The 19,765-nt window shown below is 45.3% G+C and overlaps 1 protein-coding gene across 1 annotated transcript in view; it reads left to right on the forward strand.

The window, feature by feature from the left end:
• Positions 1 to 7,102: 7,102 nt before the first annotated feature.
• Positions 7,103 to 19,765, forward strand: part of TBCE (tubulin folding cofactor E) — a 217,405-nt gene continuing 204,742 nt past the window's right edge. Inside the window, exons 1-3 of the mRNA XM_040429306.1 lie at positions 7,103 to 7,419; positions 9,089 to 9,209; positions 11,494 to 11,578. Of these exons, the coding sequence (XP_040285240.1) occupies positions 9,110 to 9,209; positions 11,494 to 11,578 (185 nt within the window). The 5' untranslated portion in view covers positions 7,103 to 7,419; positions 9,089 to 9,109. The remainder of the gene's footprint in view (positions 7,420 to 9,088; positions 9,210 to 11,493; positions 11,579 to 19,765) is intronic.

Here is a 19,765-nt window from a genome sequence, read left to right on the forward strand (position 1 = left end):
ACACAAATACATTTAACACAGGTCACAATACATGAACGTATTAAAAACCAAGAGGACCGATGGTGGACTGCTGGTATATATTAATAAAGTGCACGTGCAATAATCTTGATTGGTCATCAGTAAAAAGGTGTATTACACCTAACCACTATGGCTCCAAATTACATAATACAACCCATATGCATGTATTGTACAACAGATACCAAAATTTGGGGGTGATAATGCACACCACAAAGGCTAACTGAGGCAATATGGTAACTAGAATTGTAATAGGCACATAAATACTGACCAAGCAACTTTAGTATACCACACAGGAACACCACCGGTCCGCTCCCCAACGCACGTTTCGCATTTAGCGTTTTCAAGGGGTACTGGCTAGTGTGATGAGGATAGTCTCTTAAATAGGTGTAGCAGCTATGTCCTGTTTGCTGATGGGCTGACGTTAATCAAATCACTGGTGTCATTGGCTGGCCTGTCATCCATCTGTTTTGACTCACCTGGATGATATCACATGGTGAGTGCTCTTTACATGGCGCCCAGCCCTCCACCATGAACGTCGCGCTGGAAGCCACGCCCAGCCGGTCCGGAGGAGAAGAGTCACGCAATGGAGCCATAGTGGTTAGGTGTAATACACCTTTTTACTGATGACCAATCAAGATTATTGCACGTGCACTTTATTAATATACACTCACCTAAAGAATTATTAGGAACACATACTAATACGGTGTTGGACCCCCTTTTGCCTTCAGAACTGCCTTAATTCTACGTGGCATTGATTTAACAAGGTGCTGATAGCATTCTTTAGAAATGTTGGCCCATATTGATAGGATAGCATCTTGCAGTTGATGGAGATTTGAGGGATGCACATCCAGGGCACAAAGCTCCCGTTCCACCACATCCCAAAGATGCTCTATTGGGTTGAGATCTGGTGACTGTGGGGGCCATTTTAGTACAGTCAACTCATTGTCATGTTCAAAAAACCAATTTGAAATGATTCGAGCTTTGTGACATGGTGCATTATCCTGCTGGAAGTAGCCATCAGAGGATGGATACATGTTCTCATTCTGTTTACGCCAAATTCGGACTCTACCATTTGAATGTCTCAACAGAAATCGAGACTCATCAGACAAGGCAACATTTTTCCAGTCTTCAACAGTCCAATTTTGGTGAGCTCGTGCAAATTGTAGCCTCTTTTTCCTATTTGTAGTGGAGATGAGTGGTACCCGGTGGGGTCTTCTGCTGTTGTAGCCCATCCGCCTTAAGGTTGTGCGTGTTGTGGCTTCACAAATGCTTTGCTGCATACCTCGGTTGTAACGAGTGGTTATTTCAGTCAACGTTGCAATTCTATCAGCTTGAATCAGTCGGCCCATTCTCCTCTGACCTCTAGCATCCACAAGGCATTTTTGCCCACAGAACTGCCGCATACTGGATGTTTTTCCATTTTCACACCATTCTTTGTAAACCCTAGAAATGGTTGTGTGTGAAAATCCCAGTAACTGAGCAGATTGTGAAATACTCAGACCGGCCCGTCTGGCACCAACAACCATGCCACGCTCAAAATTGCTTAAATCACCTTTCTTTCCCATTCTGACATTCAGTTTGGAGTTCAGGAGATTGTCTTGACCAGGACCACCCCCTAAATGCATTGAAGCAACTGCCATGTGATTGGTTGACTAGATAATTGCATTAATGAGAAATAGAACAGGTGTTCCTAATAATTCTTTAGGTGAGTGTATACCAGCAGTCCACCATCGGTCCTCTTGGTTTTTAATACGTTCATGTATTGTGACCTGTGTTAAATGTCTTTGTGTGACTTGTGTCAATCATGTCTTGTGATTTTCTAATAAAATTATGTTATTTTTGGATTACCTCGGTACTATAAGTGTTTTTTGTACTCTATTGACCCACTCCTTCTGGTCGGTTTTCATGCTATAATCAGGGGTGGGCCCTGAACTTGTTTTGGGCTATATATAGGTTCCTTATCTGTAACATAGCCAAAACGGATCCGTCTTGAACACCATTGAAAGTCAATAGGGGACGGATCTGTGTTCTATTGTGCCAGATTGTATCAATGAAAACTGATCCGTTTGCCTCCGCATCGTTAGGCGGACACCAAAACGCTGCAAGCAGCGCTTTGTTGTCCACCTCCAGAGCGGAATGGAAACGAAACAGAGGCAAACTCATGCATTCTGAATGGATCCTTATCCATTCAGAATGCATTAGGGCAAAACTGATCTATTTTGGACCGCTTGTAAACCTGAAACGGATCTCACAAACAGAAACCAAAACGCCAATGTGAAAGTAGCCTTAATTCTGTTACTTGACTTAAAACTAGGGAAACTGCACTTATGATATTCTATAAACACACAATACCATACTTAGGAGCTATTACGGTACTGTCTGCTGATCTAGCGGAGTACATACAGTCGTGGCCAAAAGTTTTGAGAATGACAAAAATATTAGTTTTCACAAAGTTTGCTGCTAAACTGCTTTTAGATCTTTGTTTCAGTTGCTTCTGTGATGTAGTAAAATATAATTACACGCACTTCATACTTTTCAAAGGCTTTTATCGACAATTACATGACATTTATGCAAAGAGTCAGTATTTGCAGTGTTGGCCCTTCTTTTTCAGGACCTCTGCAATACGACTGGGCATGCTCTCAATCAACTTCTGGGCCAATTCCTGACTGATAGCAACCCATTCTTTCATAATCACTTCTTGGAGTTTGTCAGAATTAGTGGGTTTTTGTTTGTCCACCCGCCTCTTGAGGATTGACCACAAGTTCTCAATGGGATTAAGATCTGGGGAGTTTCCAGGCCATGTACCCAAAATGTCAACGTTTTGGTCCCCGAGCCACTTAGTTATCACTTTTGCCTTATGGCACGGTGCTCCATCGTGCTGGAAAATGCATTGTTCTTCACCAAACTATTGTTGGATTGTTGGAAGAAGTTGCTGTTGGAGGGTGTTTTGGTACCATTCTTTATTAATGGCTGTGTTTTTGGGCAAAATTGTGAGTGAGCCCACTCCCTTGGATGAGAAGCAACCCCACACATGAATGGTCTCAGGATGCTTTACTGTTGGCATGACACAGGACTGATGGTAGCGCTCACCTTTTCTTCTCCGGACAAGCCTTTTTCCAGATGCCCCAAACAATCGGAAAGAGGCTTCATCGGAGAATATGACTTTGCCCCAGTCCTCAGCAGTCCATTCACCATACTTTCTTCAGAAGATCAATCTGTCCCTGGTGTTTTTTTTGGAGAGAAGTGGCTTCTTTGCTGCCCTTCTTGACACCAGGCCATCTTCCAAAAGTCTTTGCCTCACTGTGCGTGCAGATGCGCTCACACATGCCTGCTGCCATTCCTGAGCAAGCTCTGCACGATCCCGTAGTAGCTGAATCCTCTTTAGGAGATGATCCTGGCGCTTGCTGGACTTTCTTGGATGCCCTGAAGCCTTCTTAACAAGAATTGAACCTCTTTCCTTGAAGTTCTTGATGATCCTATAAATTGTTGATTGAGGTGCAATCTTAGTAGCCACAATATCCTTGCCTGTGAAGCCATTTTTATGCAATGCAATGATGGCTGCACGTGTTTCTTTGCAGGTTACCATGGTTAACAATGGAAGAACAATGATTTCAAGCATCACCCTCCTTTTAACATTTCAAGTCTGCCATTTTAACCCAATCAGCCTGACATAATGATCCCCAGCCTTGTGCTCGTCAACATTCTCACCTGAGTTAACAAGACGATTACTGAAATGATCTCAGCAGGTCCTTTAATGACAGCAATGAAATGCAGTGGAAAGTTTTTTTGGGGATTAAGTTAATTTTCATGGCAAAGAAGGACTATGCAATTCATCTGATCACTCTTCATAACATTCTGGAGTATATGCAAATTGCTATTATAAAAACTTAAGCAGCAACTTTTCCAATTTCCAATATTTATCTAATTCTCCAAACTTTTGGCCACGACTGTATATGTATACACAGGCACAATTGCTCCTATATATTCAATTGGGAGCGGCCTATAATACACACAGTAGATCTAGCTAGGTACTTATAATATTTGAATCTGTGGCTCCTGTATGATATCCTGAGTGAGGAAGCGGGGTTGAGGTATAGGATGTGATTAATAACTACTAGTAAACACTGCTTTCACCCTCAGTGTAATACATTAACAACCTACTATCCTCCAACACCCCTAATGTAATGCTTAACTCCCTCACTACTGGCTCACATTAAAATATATCTGTCGCTGCCTAGTACATATTCAAATCGTCTGCTAAAACTGGCTATAGATCAACGCTGGCTCAACGCGGTGGTTTCACCAGAAACGCGTCGAGCCAGCGACGATTATTGTGCATACCAAATTTTCAGTAAATTTTTAATTCTTTTAAAAATAAAAGAAAAAAAATTTTACTCTAATTTACCACTGACACAAAGTACAATGTGTCACAAGAAAACAATATCAGAATCCGTTAAATGAGTAAAAGCGTTCCAATGTTACTACCACATAAAATGACTCGTGAGATTTGCAAAAATAGGCCTGGTCAGGGAGGTGAAAACTGGTCTGAAGTAGAAGGGGTTAATGTATTGCCCATTTATTTCAGGAGGAAAGGTGTGGTTGGCAATGGTTTTCAGGAACAGGGCTAACCACTCTGTTCCTCTCATTCTGGTGGAGGTGAGCAGTTCCTATTTCCCGCCAGGAAGGGGAGGTCAGCATGACAGGGCAACTTTAGCACATAATAAATAGGCAACGTGTACGTGAGATTTTTCAAATTCACAATGCCGTACGAAAATGTGTGTTGAAGAAAAGCTTATAATCTGCAACGTATGCAGGTAGCTTTAGGATATTCGGTGCTGAAAAGCAGGCCAAATCTGCACTGAAACCTCCTCCCATCGTTTTCAGTGGGAAGCCGCACCACAGTTCATGCAGCAAAAGTTTTTGCCTCCTGGTGTGCAAGAACGCATCAAAAATGTACAGGTCCATTCTTGGCGCAGTTACCACACTGACCCCTCACAAAGCCATGGCGGGAGCCTGCTCATGGTTTAGTTCCTCTCAATAGAGCTAAACCTAGAGTGGGTCTCAGGTGAAGACTTGGAACAAAAAGGGGTTCTCTGGGAATTAAGAAAATGAAAATACTTAAATATTACTTTTGCCACGCTACGGTCTGGGAGGGAAACCTACACCAAACATAGGAGGGAAAGGGGTGAGGGAAAAAGGCCTGGAAACTAGGGAAAGGAAAAGGTCACCTCCTAGAGAAACCCTAATCAAAGTCCTGACTGACTGCAACTTTGAACTGACCCCGAAGGTAGGCGAGTTCATACACCGTAACCTAAAGTCCTAACTCACCCTGTAGTACCCTTGTAATAATTTCAGGACAAGAGACAACCTGTTCCTCCAAACGGTAGGACGAACAGGAGTCTCCCTCAGGCCTAAACAGAAATGACAGGGAAAAGAACAACACAAGTAAACCAACACAATAAACAACAGGGGAAGGAGACATTTAACTTCATATGGCTATGGAAGCACAGAAACTCTGCTGAGATCCAAACACAGCACTCCACAGAAGCTATAAACCGCACAGCATGTTGGGAGAAGCCACAATAAATAGGGAAGGTAAAATGACCACATAAGCAACACCTAAGGCAAGGGGTGTGGCCATTACCAGAAACAACACAGACATGAATTGATCCACAAGAAACCTGTCAGATCAAACCACGTGTTGCCAGTCTTACTGATATCTTGGCACCTGTCACTGGAACGTCCATGACAACTTTATTATAAATATATTCGCAAATACCTTTTATTAGTTATATTGGCTTGTTTGGTCTAGGGAGCAATCATTGGGGAAATAAAATGGCCACCGTCTTATTAGTACAACAAAACCTGTCCTAATCACACAGCAGGACAAGTTACTTTACATCACCTAAAGAGCGGCCTCATCCTTCTCTACTACTTGTCAGGGATTATGATCCTGAATATAGCTGATCTTCAGCTGAATCTCTGTAGGAATGGAGTTCATGAGGAGACATGAAGTACAGAGAGGAGATGGGGATGTCGGTAATGAGAAGCAGCACTTGTGTGCACTGTCCATTACCACATCCCTATATTATCACAGTCTGACCTGTTTGTCCTCTCTGTACTTCATGTCTCCTCACAAACTCCATTCCTACAGAGATTCAGCTAAAGATCAGCTCTATTCAGGATCATAATCCCTGACAAGCAGAGAGGAGGATGAGGTAGTTCTTTAGCTCAGTGTTGTGAAGTAATTTGTCCTGCTGTGTGATTAGGACAGGTTCTGTGTGTACTAAGAGGATGGCAGACATTTGATTTTTCCTAGACAAAACAAGCCATTATAACTAATGAAAGATATTTGGGAATATATTTATAATAAAGTAATATTTAAGTATTTTCATTTTATTCATTCCCTGAGAACCCCTTTAAGTGGCCCTGAAAAAAGTAAAAGTGGTCCCATTTTTTAGCCGGGCCAAAACAAGTAGGCGGGGCAGCAATACCATATTGCGGCACATTCTACCACTCTAGCAGAGCCAAATACCACAGTGAATCAAAAAATGCTGCCCCAACAGCATACAATATCTCCCCCAAATTGTGGTGCCCAGGCCAGAAGCAGCTGCCACCTTCTGTCCTCCTACTCCAGTTGCCTTAGGATGGCAATAAAGTTGAATTGAGTCAAGAGGCGAGCGTCAGATTATTACATATCATGGTGGGCGGCCATGAGGAGGGCTCAGGCAGCCCTGGGCTTTGGCCCACCAGGAAGTTTCCCTGTAGGGTCTATGGCCAATCTGCCCCTGGCAGGTCTGCATGAAACAACAGGGCAGACCCTGCAGCACAAAGGTTTCTGCAGAGGGATACACAGAGGATTTTGTCAGGGACAAAATCCTCTGTCTGAACATACACTTCCAGTTTCGTCTTTTGTTTGGGCTATCTGTTATCACTTTACGATATGTGCTGCTATATATCATCTGGCCACTAGGTGGTGGAAGAGTATTATTTAGGAGTCATGCAGTCTCGGACGCTCTTCCGTGGAGTAAAAAAGAGAACGGAGGTACCGACGCTCGTGACGTCATGACGTCCAACCCGGAAAATAAAATGTGCGGACCTATAAGGTTCGAAACAACGTGTAGTCCGGTAGCACTGTAACTGACCCTGTGTATGGTGGAATCGCTGTTGCTAGCATTTATTCGGCAGTCTGATACAACTTTCTATTTTACACCGCTTTTTTTTTAAATATTAAACAGAGATTTATTTGTACGTGGCAACAAGTGCATCTCAAATTGATGCCATCGCCCTGATCTTGCCCGCAATGCAACGAAGTTCAGCAAAGTAGAACTCGAGTGTGAGGACCGCGGGCCGAATCCCTGTGCATGAAGAATCGTACTGGAAATCAGCAGGACACGTCAGGTCCGTTTTATTTCTTTAAAGAGTTGGGCATGTGAGAGGGGTCACCCAGTAGAGGGACAGGCACTGCCACTGAAGAACAGACCACACGGCACAACATACAAGGATCTTAATGGCAATTGCTCCTAATTCTTTGACATCTCTTCCAAAATGCAGCAGTTCACAGGACCACTGAAAAATAAAGGGGCACACGCAAGTTCTGGCCTGACCTCTGGTCTAATCATCCAAACTAACAGCATCATCATTAGACCCTCCATCCGGTCGGAAATTACGGGTGTAATACAAGCACAAGTATTAGGATACGGCGACCAGGGTCACAGGCGTCGCAGTGTAGAGGTGATCCAATAGAAATGAATGGGGTTCCAGTGCAAGTGTGCACGTGTGTCACGACTGTAACCCCTGAATCGCGAAAAAATTCTGCAGAGTTGGATTTTGCTTGATTGAGAAGTCATAGTTGCTGCACATGTGCGACTCGCACTGCATCCCCATTTATTTCTATGGGATCACTGGCATACTGTAATGCCCCTGTAATCCTGGCAGCGACCAGCATAGCCGTACCCTTAGGCTGGGTTCACACCTGTGCGTTTTACAGCGCGTTCCTACACGCTGTAAAACGCTCAACAGGCAAGAACCAATGATTCCCTATGGGCATGGTTCTCACCTGAGCGTTTTACAGCGTGTACGAACGCGCTGTAAAATGCCCTACGCCCCAAGAAGTACAGGAGCTTCTTTGGGGCGTAGTGTCGCGCGTTCCCGTACATAGACTTCCGGGAACGCGCGACAATGGGCTTTCGCTTGTTGCCGGAGCCGCGTCTGTACGCCCGATAAAAGCGCGCATACAGAGCGCTCCTTTGGTACGCTCAGGTGTGAACCCAGCGTCAGACTCATGTGAAACTGGCCGTCTATTTAGTGCCGGTGTGTATGACACTCTCTGGATATTTTAGGTGTAATTTTTTATTCCCGTACACATTTACTATCCAGAAATGTGCCTATATTAAGCGTATTTCTGGCACAGAGGTTATTTGCACTGCAATCTGTGACTTTTCCCTGCTCATGCCAGATCTATAAAAAAAAGTGGGTGTTTTATGTGTAGAAAACGGTCTAAAGCCAGTGTGTTTTTTTGGCATTAGAAGGTTGCAAATCCTGTTTTTGCAACTTTTCAAACACCGTTGCAATTAAATCTAGCTGCACCAGGTGTTTTTATGCCACCCTAGCCAGGGGTGTGGTGTGAGTGGGGCTGTCAGCCCTGGCACATTCATAATTAGGGATGAGCGAACTTCTGTTTTCAAGTTTGGCGTACAAGGTTCGGGTTATCTAAGAATTCCGTTATCGATTCCACTACCACGGACCATACGTTATGAGCTGAAGTAGATTTCAGTCTGGCGCATAGACTACAATAGGAGGCATTTATTTTATGACAAGTTCTGTGCTTCATCATAAATTAAAAGGGTTTTCCAAGATTTGAATACTGATCACCTATCCTCTGGTAATGGTGTCTTGCGACGTTCTGTGCACTTAGGTCAACGCTGCAGCCAATCACTGGTCCCAGTAGTGATGTCCCTTATACAGCTGAGGCCAGTGATTGACTGCATGGTGACCAGTGACTAGTTTAGTTTATAAAAAAAAAATTCTCAGACAACCTGTTTTATGGTTTGTTTGATTTATTTTGCAGTTGTAAGAGATTGTCAGGAAAATGACTGAAGCTTTTCCCAGTGATCCCATTGGTCGACGTATAATTTGTGATGGGGAATATGCAACAGTGCGCTATGCTGGGACGGTGCCACCTACACCAGGTAGGCAGTATTATCATACACTAAAAAGTTTTTGTATAAGCTGTGAATTTATTTTAAATATTTACACCATTATTGTTGTTTTATGTAGAGTATGTGTCGAATATATCTCCGGGCCTGTGTTCGTAGATTCTTATGAAATGTCTTTTTGGCATTGGCTGGGTGGGAATATGCTGGTATACTTTAGTTTTTTCCTACTGTATATGAAAGGTGACCGTAACAAAATTGTATCTGCTTTTTTTTTATCATCGGAACCCATGGGCAATGTATGCAACTGTGTTTATGGTCGGTGCATTTGTGTTTGCCTGTACATTAGATTTCCTTGGCATATACAGTACAGACCAAAAGTTTGGACACACCTTCTCATTCAAAGAGTTTTCTTTATTTTCATGACTATGAAGGCATCAAAACTATGAATTAACACATGTGGAATTATATACATAACAAACAAGTGTGAAACAACTGAAAATATGTCATATTCTAGGTTCTTCAAAGTAGCCACCTTTTGCTTTGATTACTGCTTTGCACACTCTTGGCATTCTCTTGATGAGCTTCAAGAGGTAGTCCCCTGAAATGGTCTTCCAACAGTCTTGAAGGACTTAGCACTTGTTGGCCCTTTTGCCTTCACTCTGCGGTCCAGCTCACCCCAAACCATCTCGATTGGGTTCATGTCCGGTGACTGTGGAGGCCAGGTCATCTGGCGCAGCACCCCATCACTCTCCTTCATGGTCAAATAGCCCTTACTTTCAAAGTTTTCCCAATTTTTAGGCTGACTGACTGACCTTCATTTCTTAAAGTAATGATGGCCACTCGTTTTTCTTTACTTAGCTGCTTTTTTCTTGCCATAATACAAATTCTAAGGCCCCTTTCACACGGGCGAGTATTCCGCGCGGATGCAATGCTTGAGGTGAACGCATTGCACCCGCACTGAATACAGACCCATTCATTTCTATGGGGCTGTTCACATGAGCGGTGATTTTCACGCATCACTTGTGCGTTGCGTGAAAATCGCAGCATGCTCTATATTCTATATCCATTGTTTTTCACGCAACGCAGGCCCCATAGAAGTGAATGGGGTTGCGTGAAAATCGCAAGCATCCGCAAGCAAGTGCGGATGCGGTGCGATTTTCGCGCACGGTTGCTAGGTGATGATCGGGATGGAGACCCGATCATTATTATTTTCCCTTATAACATGGTTATAAGGGAAAATAATAGCATTCTGAATACAGAATGCATAGTAAAACAGCGCTGGAGGAGTTAAAAAAATAAAATTTAACTCACCTTAGTCCACTTGATCGCGTAGCCCGGCATCTCCTGCTGTCTCCTTTGTTGAATAGGACCTGTGGTGAGCATTAATTACAGGAACAGGACCTTTTGATGACGTCACTCCGGTCATCACATGATCCATCACCATAGTGATGGGTCATGTGATGAATCATGTGATGACCGGAGTGACGTCACCACAGCTCCTGGAATGAATGCTCACCACAGGTCCTGTTAGCACAGAAGGAGACAGATGAGATGCCGGCAGCGCCAGCAAGTGGATTAAGGTGAATTAAATTATTATTATTATTTTTTTAACCCCTCCAGCGCTATTTTACTATGCATTCTGTATTCAGAATGCTATTATTTTCCCTTATAACCATGTTATAAGGGAAAATAATTCAATCTACAGAACACCGATCCCAAGCCCGAACTTCTGTTAAGAAGTTCGGGTTTGGGTACCAAACATGCGCGATTTTTCTCACGCGAGTGCAAAACACCTTCTCTTCAAACAGCGTATTGGCGGTGGTGCCAGGTGTCAGTCCCTGCCAATCAGATATTGATGACCTATCAATATAAACGGCTGGTCATCAATATAAACGGCTGGACAAGCCCTTTAAGGACTTGTTTTATCTGTCTTGGTTATCAGCTTATTTTTCCTAAAACCTTTCTTGTCTTGGAATAACATTTTTGGACTTCGGAACCAATTACTGGTTTTCCATAGAGATATGGACTCAAGTTACAATGGTTTCAACATACAATGGTCGTCTCAGAACCAAATAATAGTGTAACTTGAGGAACCACTGTACGTGCTCAACCAATTACTCTAAGCACGAGACCAGAAATTCTCCATCCCAGACAATAGTATACATAACATTAGGGATTCACATCATACTGATGATTGATAAACTTTCTACATAATAGATGATGTATGTTACATTCAAAGGCAAAACTGTAACTGTATGGAAGTAGTTAAATGGCCTCGGGTATCTCTCACTGAGATGTTGTTGTGTCAAATATTTAGGCACATGGCTTGGAGTAGAGTGGGACAACCCTTTGAGAGGAAAGCATGATGGATCCCATGAAGGAACAAGATATTTTACATGCAGGTAATTGTTGTATACGAAAAGTAAAATGTAATCATTTGGATTTCCTTTGCTTTTACTTCTTAAAGAGGACCTTTCACCAGTTTTTACTTTATAAAAGCGATACCTCACACTGTAGCCCATGTTCCCTATCACTATTTTTTTCATGATATGGTCCTCCGTTGCACTGCTGTGCCCCTCGTTCTGTTTAGGCACCCTGTATGTTAATTAATAGCATCAGAACAGGGAGGAGGAGACATCAGCTTTTCTCAGTGGGTGTCTCTTCTATCTGGCTGTGGTGCTGCTGGAACAGCCTGCCGGAAACCGCTACCGCAAGTGTGAAAGAAGCCTAAGTAAAACACAGTTTGCGCTAAAAATAACTGATCCCTCTTTTCTGAGCATCAGTTAGGCTACATTCACACGTCAGTATTTTTCTATATCCCGATTTTCGGTCCGTTTTTTGCGGATCCGTTGTTCCTGAAAATGTTTCCATATGTCATCCGTATGTCATCCGTTTTTTGCGGATCCGCAAAAAACGGAAACATGTATAAATTTCAATAAGCAAATAAAGTTGTTTGGATTTCTTTTAAAAAAAAAAAAAAAAAGGGAATAAAAGTCTAGTTATGTGTTACCTCAGGTGTCATTTAATTTCCAGGAACGGAATCCGCATAAAACGGATGACATACGAAATGACATACGAATGTCTTCCGTTTTTTGCGGATCCATTGACTTTGTATTGGTCCAGGATCCGATTTTTGCGGAAAAGAATAGGACAAGTTTTATATTTTTTCGGACATGCGGAACGGAACAACGGAAATGGACAGCACACATTGTGCTGTCCAATTTTTTTCCAGGACCCATTGAAAATTAATGGGTACAGAACTGGTCCAGATCTGTTCCGCATAAAACGGAACAGATCAGGAAAGAAAAAACGGACGTGTGAATGGACCCTTATGATCAGTAACTGATGCTCAAAATAACAACCTTTTTTTTTCCTGTTTTTTTTACTTTCGCATCTGCGTTTTCACTTCTTCCGGGAGAGGATCTCAAAACCGGAATTAAATTGTTCAGTTTTGTCCCCCTTCATTGTTCAATGGGGGCAAAACTGATCCGGATGCATAAGTATGCATTCGTTCAGTTTTTTGCATATTGGTGTGGTTTTGTGCGCGGTTTGCGAAACAGAACAAACAGATCTGGCATGAAAATTAATGTTGGGCTACTTTCACACTTGGGGCAGAGTGATCCGGCAAGCAGTTCCGTCGCCGGAAGTGCCTGCCAGATCCGGCAATCTGCATGCAAACGGACAGCATTTGATCCGGATCAGTCTTACAAATGCATTGCAAGAATGGATCCGTCTCTCCGGATAAGTTCTACCACCTCAAGTCACGCCCTGCCATCTTTGATTGACAGGGCCAGCGTTCGTCTTCTCCTGCCGGCCCTGTGCGCTGGATAAATTTCGCGCCTGCACAGTCCCAGAACACAGTGCCAGCAGGAGACTAACGTTGCCTGGCCCTGTCAATCAAGGACGGCAGGGCGTGACTTGAGGTAAGAGATCCGCGCCTCTAGCAGCAGAAGCAACGCCCCTCCGCCCCCCTGCTCCTAGAGGCTAATTTGCATATCGTCAAAGGTAAAATTGTGCAGTAACCGGGGCATCCATAAGCATAAAAATAGTACAGTTAGGGTCTGCTGACAGTAGCACATCGCTAATGTCAGACAGTTTAATAGGGTTAATTCTGGTGACAGAAACCCTTTGATGAAGGGAATTTTGCTTATTGGAGATTTATGTCTATCTCCGTTTTCCGTCCCTTCTATTTTATTTCTAGACTGTTGGGCCTTGTTTCCCCTATAAGGCTACTTTCACACTTGCGTTTGGAGCGGATCCGTCTGGTGTCTGCACAGACGGATCCGCTCCTATAATGCAAAGGCTTGCATCCGTTCAGAACGGATCCGTCTGCATAACTGTTTTTTACAGATCTGATTTTTCACTTCGTGAAAACTCAGATCCGACAGTATATTCTAACACAGAGGCGTTCCCATGGTGATGGGGACGCTTCAAGTTAGAATATACTAAAATAACTGTGTACATGACTGCCCCTGCTGCCTGGCAGCACCCGATCTCTTACAGTGGGCTGTGATCCGCACAATTATTGTGCGAATCATAGCCCCCTGTAAGAGATAAGGTGCTGCCAGGCAGGAGGGGGCAGACCCCCTCCCTCCCCAGTATTAAATGTGACCAGTGCGGCCCTCCTCCCTCTATATTCATTGGTGGCCAGTGCGGCCCCCCTCCCTCCCGCCCCAGTATTAAATGTGACCAGTGCGGCCCCCCTCCCTCTATATTCATTGGTGGCCAGTTCGGCCCCCCCTCCCTCCCCAGTATTAAATGTGACCAGTGCGGCCCCCCTCCCTCTATATTCATTGGTGGCCAGTGCGGATTCCCAGTATTAAATGTGACCAGTGCGGCCTCCCCTCTCCCCCCCCCCACCTAATTAAAATCACCCCCCCCCCCATCATTAGTGGCAGCGGAGAGTTCCGATCGGAGTCCCAGTTTAATCGCTGGGGCTCCGATCGGTTACCATGGCAGCCAAGACGCTATTGCAGTCTTGGCTGCCATGGTTACTTAGCAATAAATAGAAGCATTATACTTACCTGCGATGTCTGTGACCGGCTGGGAGCTCCTCCTACTGGTAAGTGAAAGGTCTGTGCGGCGCATTGCTTATAGCACAGACCTGTCACTTACCAGTAGGAGGAGCGCCCGGCCGGTCACAGACATCGCAGCTCGCAGGTAAGTATAATGCTTCTAAAAATTGCTAAGTATCCATAGCAACCAGGACTGCAGTAGCGTCCTGGTTGCCATGGTTACCGATCGAAGCCCCAGCGATTAAACTGGGACTCCGATCGGTACTCTCCGCTGCCACCAATGATGGGAGGGGTGATTTTAATTAGGGGGGGGGGGAGGGGATGCCGCACTGGTCACATTTAATACTGGGAATCCGCACTGGCCACCAATGAATATAGAGGGAGGGGGGCCGCACTGGTCACATTTAATACTGGGAAGGGAGGGAGGGAGGGCCGCACTGGCCACCAATAAATATAGAGGGAGGGGGGCCGCACTGGTCACATTTAATACTGGGGAGGGAGGGAGGGGGGGCCGCACTGGCCACCAATAAATATAGAGGGAGGGGGGCCGCACTGGTCACATTTAATACTGGGGAGGAAGGGAGGGGGGGCCGCACTGGCCACCAATAAATATAGAGGGAGGGGGGCCGCACTGGTCACATTTAATACTGGGGAGGGAGGGAGGGGAGGGCCGCACTGGCCACCAATGAGTTAAATACAGGGGGGGGGTACACAGTTCTCAGTATATTCTAACTTGAAGCGTCTCCATCACCATGGGAACGCCTCTGTGTTAGAATATACTGTCTGATCTGAGTTTCACGATCTAACTCAAATCCGATGGTATATTCTAACACAGAGGCGTTCCCATGGTGATGGGGACGCTTCAAGTTAACCACCTCAGCCCCCAGTGCTTAAACACCCTGAAAGACCAGGCCACTTTTTACACTTCAGACCTACACTACTTTCACCGTTTATTGCTCGGTCATGCAACTTACCACCCAAATGAATTTTACCTCCTTTTCTTCTCACTAATAGAGCTTTCATTTGGTGGTATTTCATTGCTGCTGACATTTTTACTTTTTTTGTTATTAATCGAAATTTAAAGGGTTTCTGTCACCCCACAAAACTTTTTTTTTTTTTTGGATAGTTAGATTCCTCATAGCGCGATATTGGAGAATATAATAGTCTTACTTACTTTCATGCGGCCGATTCTTTATAAAAAGAACTTTTATAACATGTAAATGAGGGCTCTACCAGCAAGTAGGGCGTCTACTTGCTGGTAGCCGCAGCAGAAAACCGCCCCCTCGCCGTGTTGATTGACAGGGCCAGCCGTGATCTCCTCCTCCGGCCGGCCCTGTCAGTAATTCAAAAATCGCGCGCCTCTGGTCATTCGGCGCAGGCGCTCTGAGATGAGGAGGCTCGTCTCCTCAGCACTCCCTCAGTGCGCCTGCGCCGATGACGTCTTCTCTTTCGGTGATGTCATCGGCGCAGGCGCACTGAGGGAGTGCTGAGGAGACGAGCCTCCTCATCTCAGAGCGCCTGCGCCGAATGACCAGAGGCGCGCGATTTTTGAATTACTGACAGGGCCGGCCAGAGGAGGAGATCACGGCTGGCCCTGTCAATCAACATGGCGAGGGGGCGGTTTTCTGCTGCGGCTACCAGCAAGTAGACGCCCTACTTGCTGGTAGAGCCCTCATTTACATATTATAAAAGTTCGTTTTATAAAGAATCGGCCGCATGAAAGTAAGTAAGACTATTATATTCTCCTATATCGCGCTATGAGGAATCTAACTATCCAAAAAAAATAATATTTGTTTTGTGGGGTGACAGAAACCCTTTAACGATTTTTTTGCAAAAAAATGACATTTTTCACTTTCAGTTGTAAAATTTTGCAAAAAAAAACGACATCCATATATAAATTTTGCTCTAAATTTATTGTTCTACATGTCTTTGATAAAAAAAAAATGTTTGGATAAAAAATAAAATGTTTGGATAAAAAATAAAATGTTTGGGTAAAAAAAAAAATGGTTTGGGTAAAAGTTATAGCGTTTACAAACTATGGTACAAAAATGTGAATTTCCGCTTTTTGAAGCAGCTCTGACTTTCTGAGCACCTGTCATGTTTCCTGAGGTTCTACAATGGCCAGACAGTACAAACACCCCACAAATGACCCCATTTCGGAAAGTAGACACCCTAAGGTATTCACTGATGGGCATAGTGAGTTCATAGAACTTTTTATTTTTTGTCACAAGTTAGCGGAAAATGATGATTTTTTTTTTTCTTACAAAGTCTCATATTCCACTAACTTGTGACAAAAAATAAAAACTTCCATGAACTCACTATGCCCATCAGCGAATACCTTGGGGTGTCTTCTTTCCAATATGGGGTCACTTGTGGGGTAGTTATACTGCCCTGGCATTCTAGGGGCCCAAATGTGTGGTAAGGAGTTTGAAATCAAATTCTGTAAAAAATGACCTGTGAAATCCGAAAGGTGCTCTTTGGAATATGGGCCCCTTTGCCCACCTAGGCTGCAAAAAAGTGTCACACATCTGGTATCTCCGTATTCAGGAGAAGTTGGGGAATGTGTTTTGGGGTGTCATTTTACATATACCCATGCTGGGTGAGATAAATATCTTGGTCAAATGCCAACTTTGTATAAAAGAAATGGGAAAAGTTGTCTTTTGCCAAGATATTTGTTGTCTTTTGCCAGTGGATCCGTAAAAATCATGCGGACATCTGAATGGAGCTTTACAGGGGTGTGATCAATGACAGGGGGGTAATCAATGACAGGGGGGTGATCAGGGAGTCTATATGGGGTGATCAGGGGCTAATAAGGGGTTAATAAGGGGTTAATAAGTGACGGGGGGGGGGGTGTAGTGTAGTGGTGCTTGGTGCTACTTTACTGAGCTACCTGTGTCCTCTGGTGGTCGATCCAAACAAAGGGGACCACCAGGTAGCAGGTATATTAGACGCTGTTATCAAAACAGCGTCTAATATACCTGTTAGGGGTTAAAAAAAACACATCTCCAGCCTGCCAGCGAACGATCGCCGCTGGCAGGCTGGAGATCAACTCTCTTACCTTCCGTTCCTGTGAGCGCGCGTTCACAGGAAATCCCGGCTCGCGCGAGATGACGCATATATGCGTGACTCTGCGCAGGGCTGCCACCTCCGGAACGCGAATCTGCGTTAGGCGGTCCGGAGGTGGTTAAAATATACCATCCGATTGGAGAAAACTACGATCTGATGGTATATTAATAGGGGAGTCCTGACTTTACATTGAAAGTCAATGGGGGAAGGATCCGTTTGAAATTGCACCATATTGTGTCAACGTCAAACGGATCCGTTTGGCTCCGCACGGCCAGGCGGACACCAAAACGCTGCAAGCTGCGTTCGGGTGTCCGCCTGCTGAGCGGAACGGAGATCAAACGCTGCCAAACTGATGCATTCTGAGCGGATCCGCATCCACTCAGAATGCATTGGGGCTGTACGGATCCGTTCGGGGCCGCTTGTGAGAGCCTTCAAACGGAGCTCACAAGCGGAACCCCGAACGCAAGTGTGAAAGTAGCCTAACCCAATTCAGGGGTGTGGAAATTTTTTTAAAAAACTACTTGTCGAAGGACTAAAGTGGGGGCTCAATCTACTTGTCCCTCATGACCATCTACTTGTCCTGAACTTATACTAACGTTATACTGTATGGGGGCGGGGGCCACAAGGCGATGTTATACTGTATGGGGCGGGAGCCACAAGGAGATGTTATGCTGTATGGGGCGGGGGCCACAAGGAGACATTATGCTGTATGGGGCGGGGGCCACAAGGAGACGTTATGCTGTATGGGGGCAGGGCCACAAGGAGATGTCATGCTGTATGGGGCGGGGGCCACAAGGAGACGTTATGCTGTATGGGGGCGGGGGCCACAGGGAGATGTTATACTGTATGGGGGTGGGGGCCACAGGGTGACGTTATACTGTATGGGGGTGGGGGCCACAGGGTGACGTTATACTGTATGGGGGCGGGGGCCACAGGGTGACGTTATACTGTATGGGGGCGGGGGCCACAGGGTGACGTTATACTGTATGGGGGCGGGGGCCACAGGGTGACGTTATACTGTAAGGGGGCGGGGGCCACAGGGTGACGTTATACTGTATGGGGGCGGGGGCCACAGGGTGACGTTATACTGTATGGGGGCGGGGGCCACAGGGTGACGTTATACTGTATGGGGGCGGGGGCCACAGGGTGACGTTATACTGTATGGGGGCGGGGGCCACAGGGTGACGTTATACTGTATGGGGGCGGGGGCCACAGGGTGACGTTATACTGTATGGGGGCGGGGGCCACAGGGTGACGTTATACTGTATGGGGGCGGGGGCCACAGGGTGACGTTATACTGTATGGGGGCGGGCGCCACAGGGTGACGTTATACTGTATGGGGGCGGGGGCCACAGGGTGACGTTATACTGTATGGGGGCGGGGGCCACAGGGTGACGTTATACTGTATGGGGGCACAAGGAGACGTTATACTGTATGTGGGCAGCCCCAAGGTGATGTTATACTGTATGGGGGCAAGAGGGAGACGTTCTACTGTATGGGGGCAACAGGGAGACATTATAGTTTATCAAGTGCCACGTGCAGTGCAGATTGCAGGCAGGGCCAGAGCCTCAGAAGACAGACAGCACAACCTTTATTTCTGACACCCCTGCAGATGAGCGTTCCTCCCGGAGCCTGTCCACATCGCAGCTCCCGGCCTGACCTGCAAGCGCTGACTGGGGTCACATAGCATTATACTGATTTATGATGCTATGTAACCCTTACAGTTCTGGAATGTATAGGATAACACTGACATAATGCTGTCAGTGTTATCCAACACATTCCAGATGCAGGGGCCGCTCCTATTACTGCCCAACCGACATGTCCCTGCTACTTGCCCGCACAGGGCTAAACTACTGTTCAAACTACTTGCCCGGCGCCCGGAACTGCATGTCCCAGGCGATAGGAATTCCACACCCCTGCCAATTACTTTGTGTATTATTACACCTTTTCCAGTCCTTCGTATAACCCAGGTGTAACATACAACCCTTGCAGATACTTATATATAAAAATAGTTTACCAATAACATAGAGATGACAAAGCAATGGACATTATACATAAAGATACAGATAACACAATACCACCACACACAGCCACCTCCGTTCCTGCCTACCCTGGATGCTAAGCAAATGTGACTAATAATGTGTATGTATATCCAGAGTCCACCAATATACAGTCTACTGGATCTACTCTTCTAACCAACTCACATCCTGTACCTGACCATTAGTACATGTACATATAAAGACTCATGGATAAACAGCATATATAATCTACTGGTAATTAGGGCTGCACGATATGGGAATTTTGTGCGATTGCGATTAGGGCCCTAAAATTTGCGATAACTATGTGCGATGCGATATTTTAAGGGAATTGTGCTAGAGGTCTATTTGCTTGGATTTTCCCATATGAGCCGCTGACGCGGCTGGGTATGACGTAGTTATAAGGGATCTGTGGATGGCACTGTTATGTGGGGGATCTGTGGAGGACGCTGTTGTGTGGGGGATCTGTGGA

Source organism: Bufo bufo, chromosome 4, assembly GCF_905171765.1.
Source record: "Bufo bufo chromosome 4, aBufBuf1.1, whole genome shotgun sequence".
NCBI classification, from domain to species: Eukaryota; Metazoa; Chordata; class Amphibia; order Anura; family Bufonidae; genus Bufo; species Bufo bufo.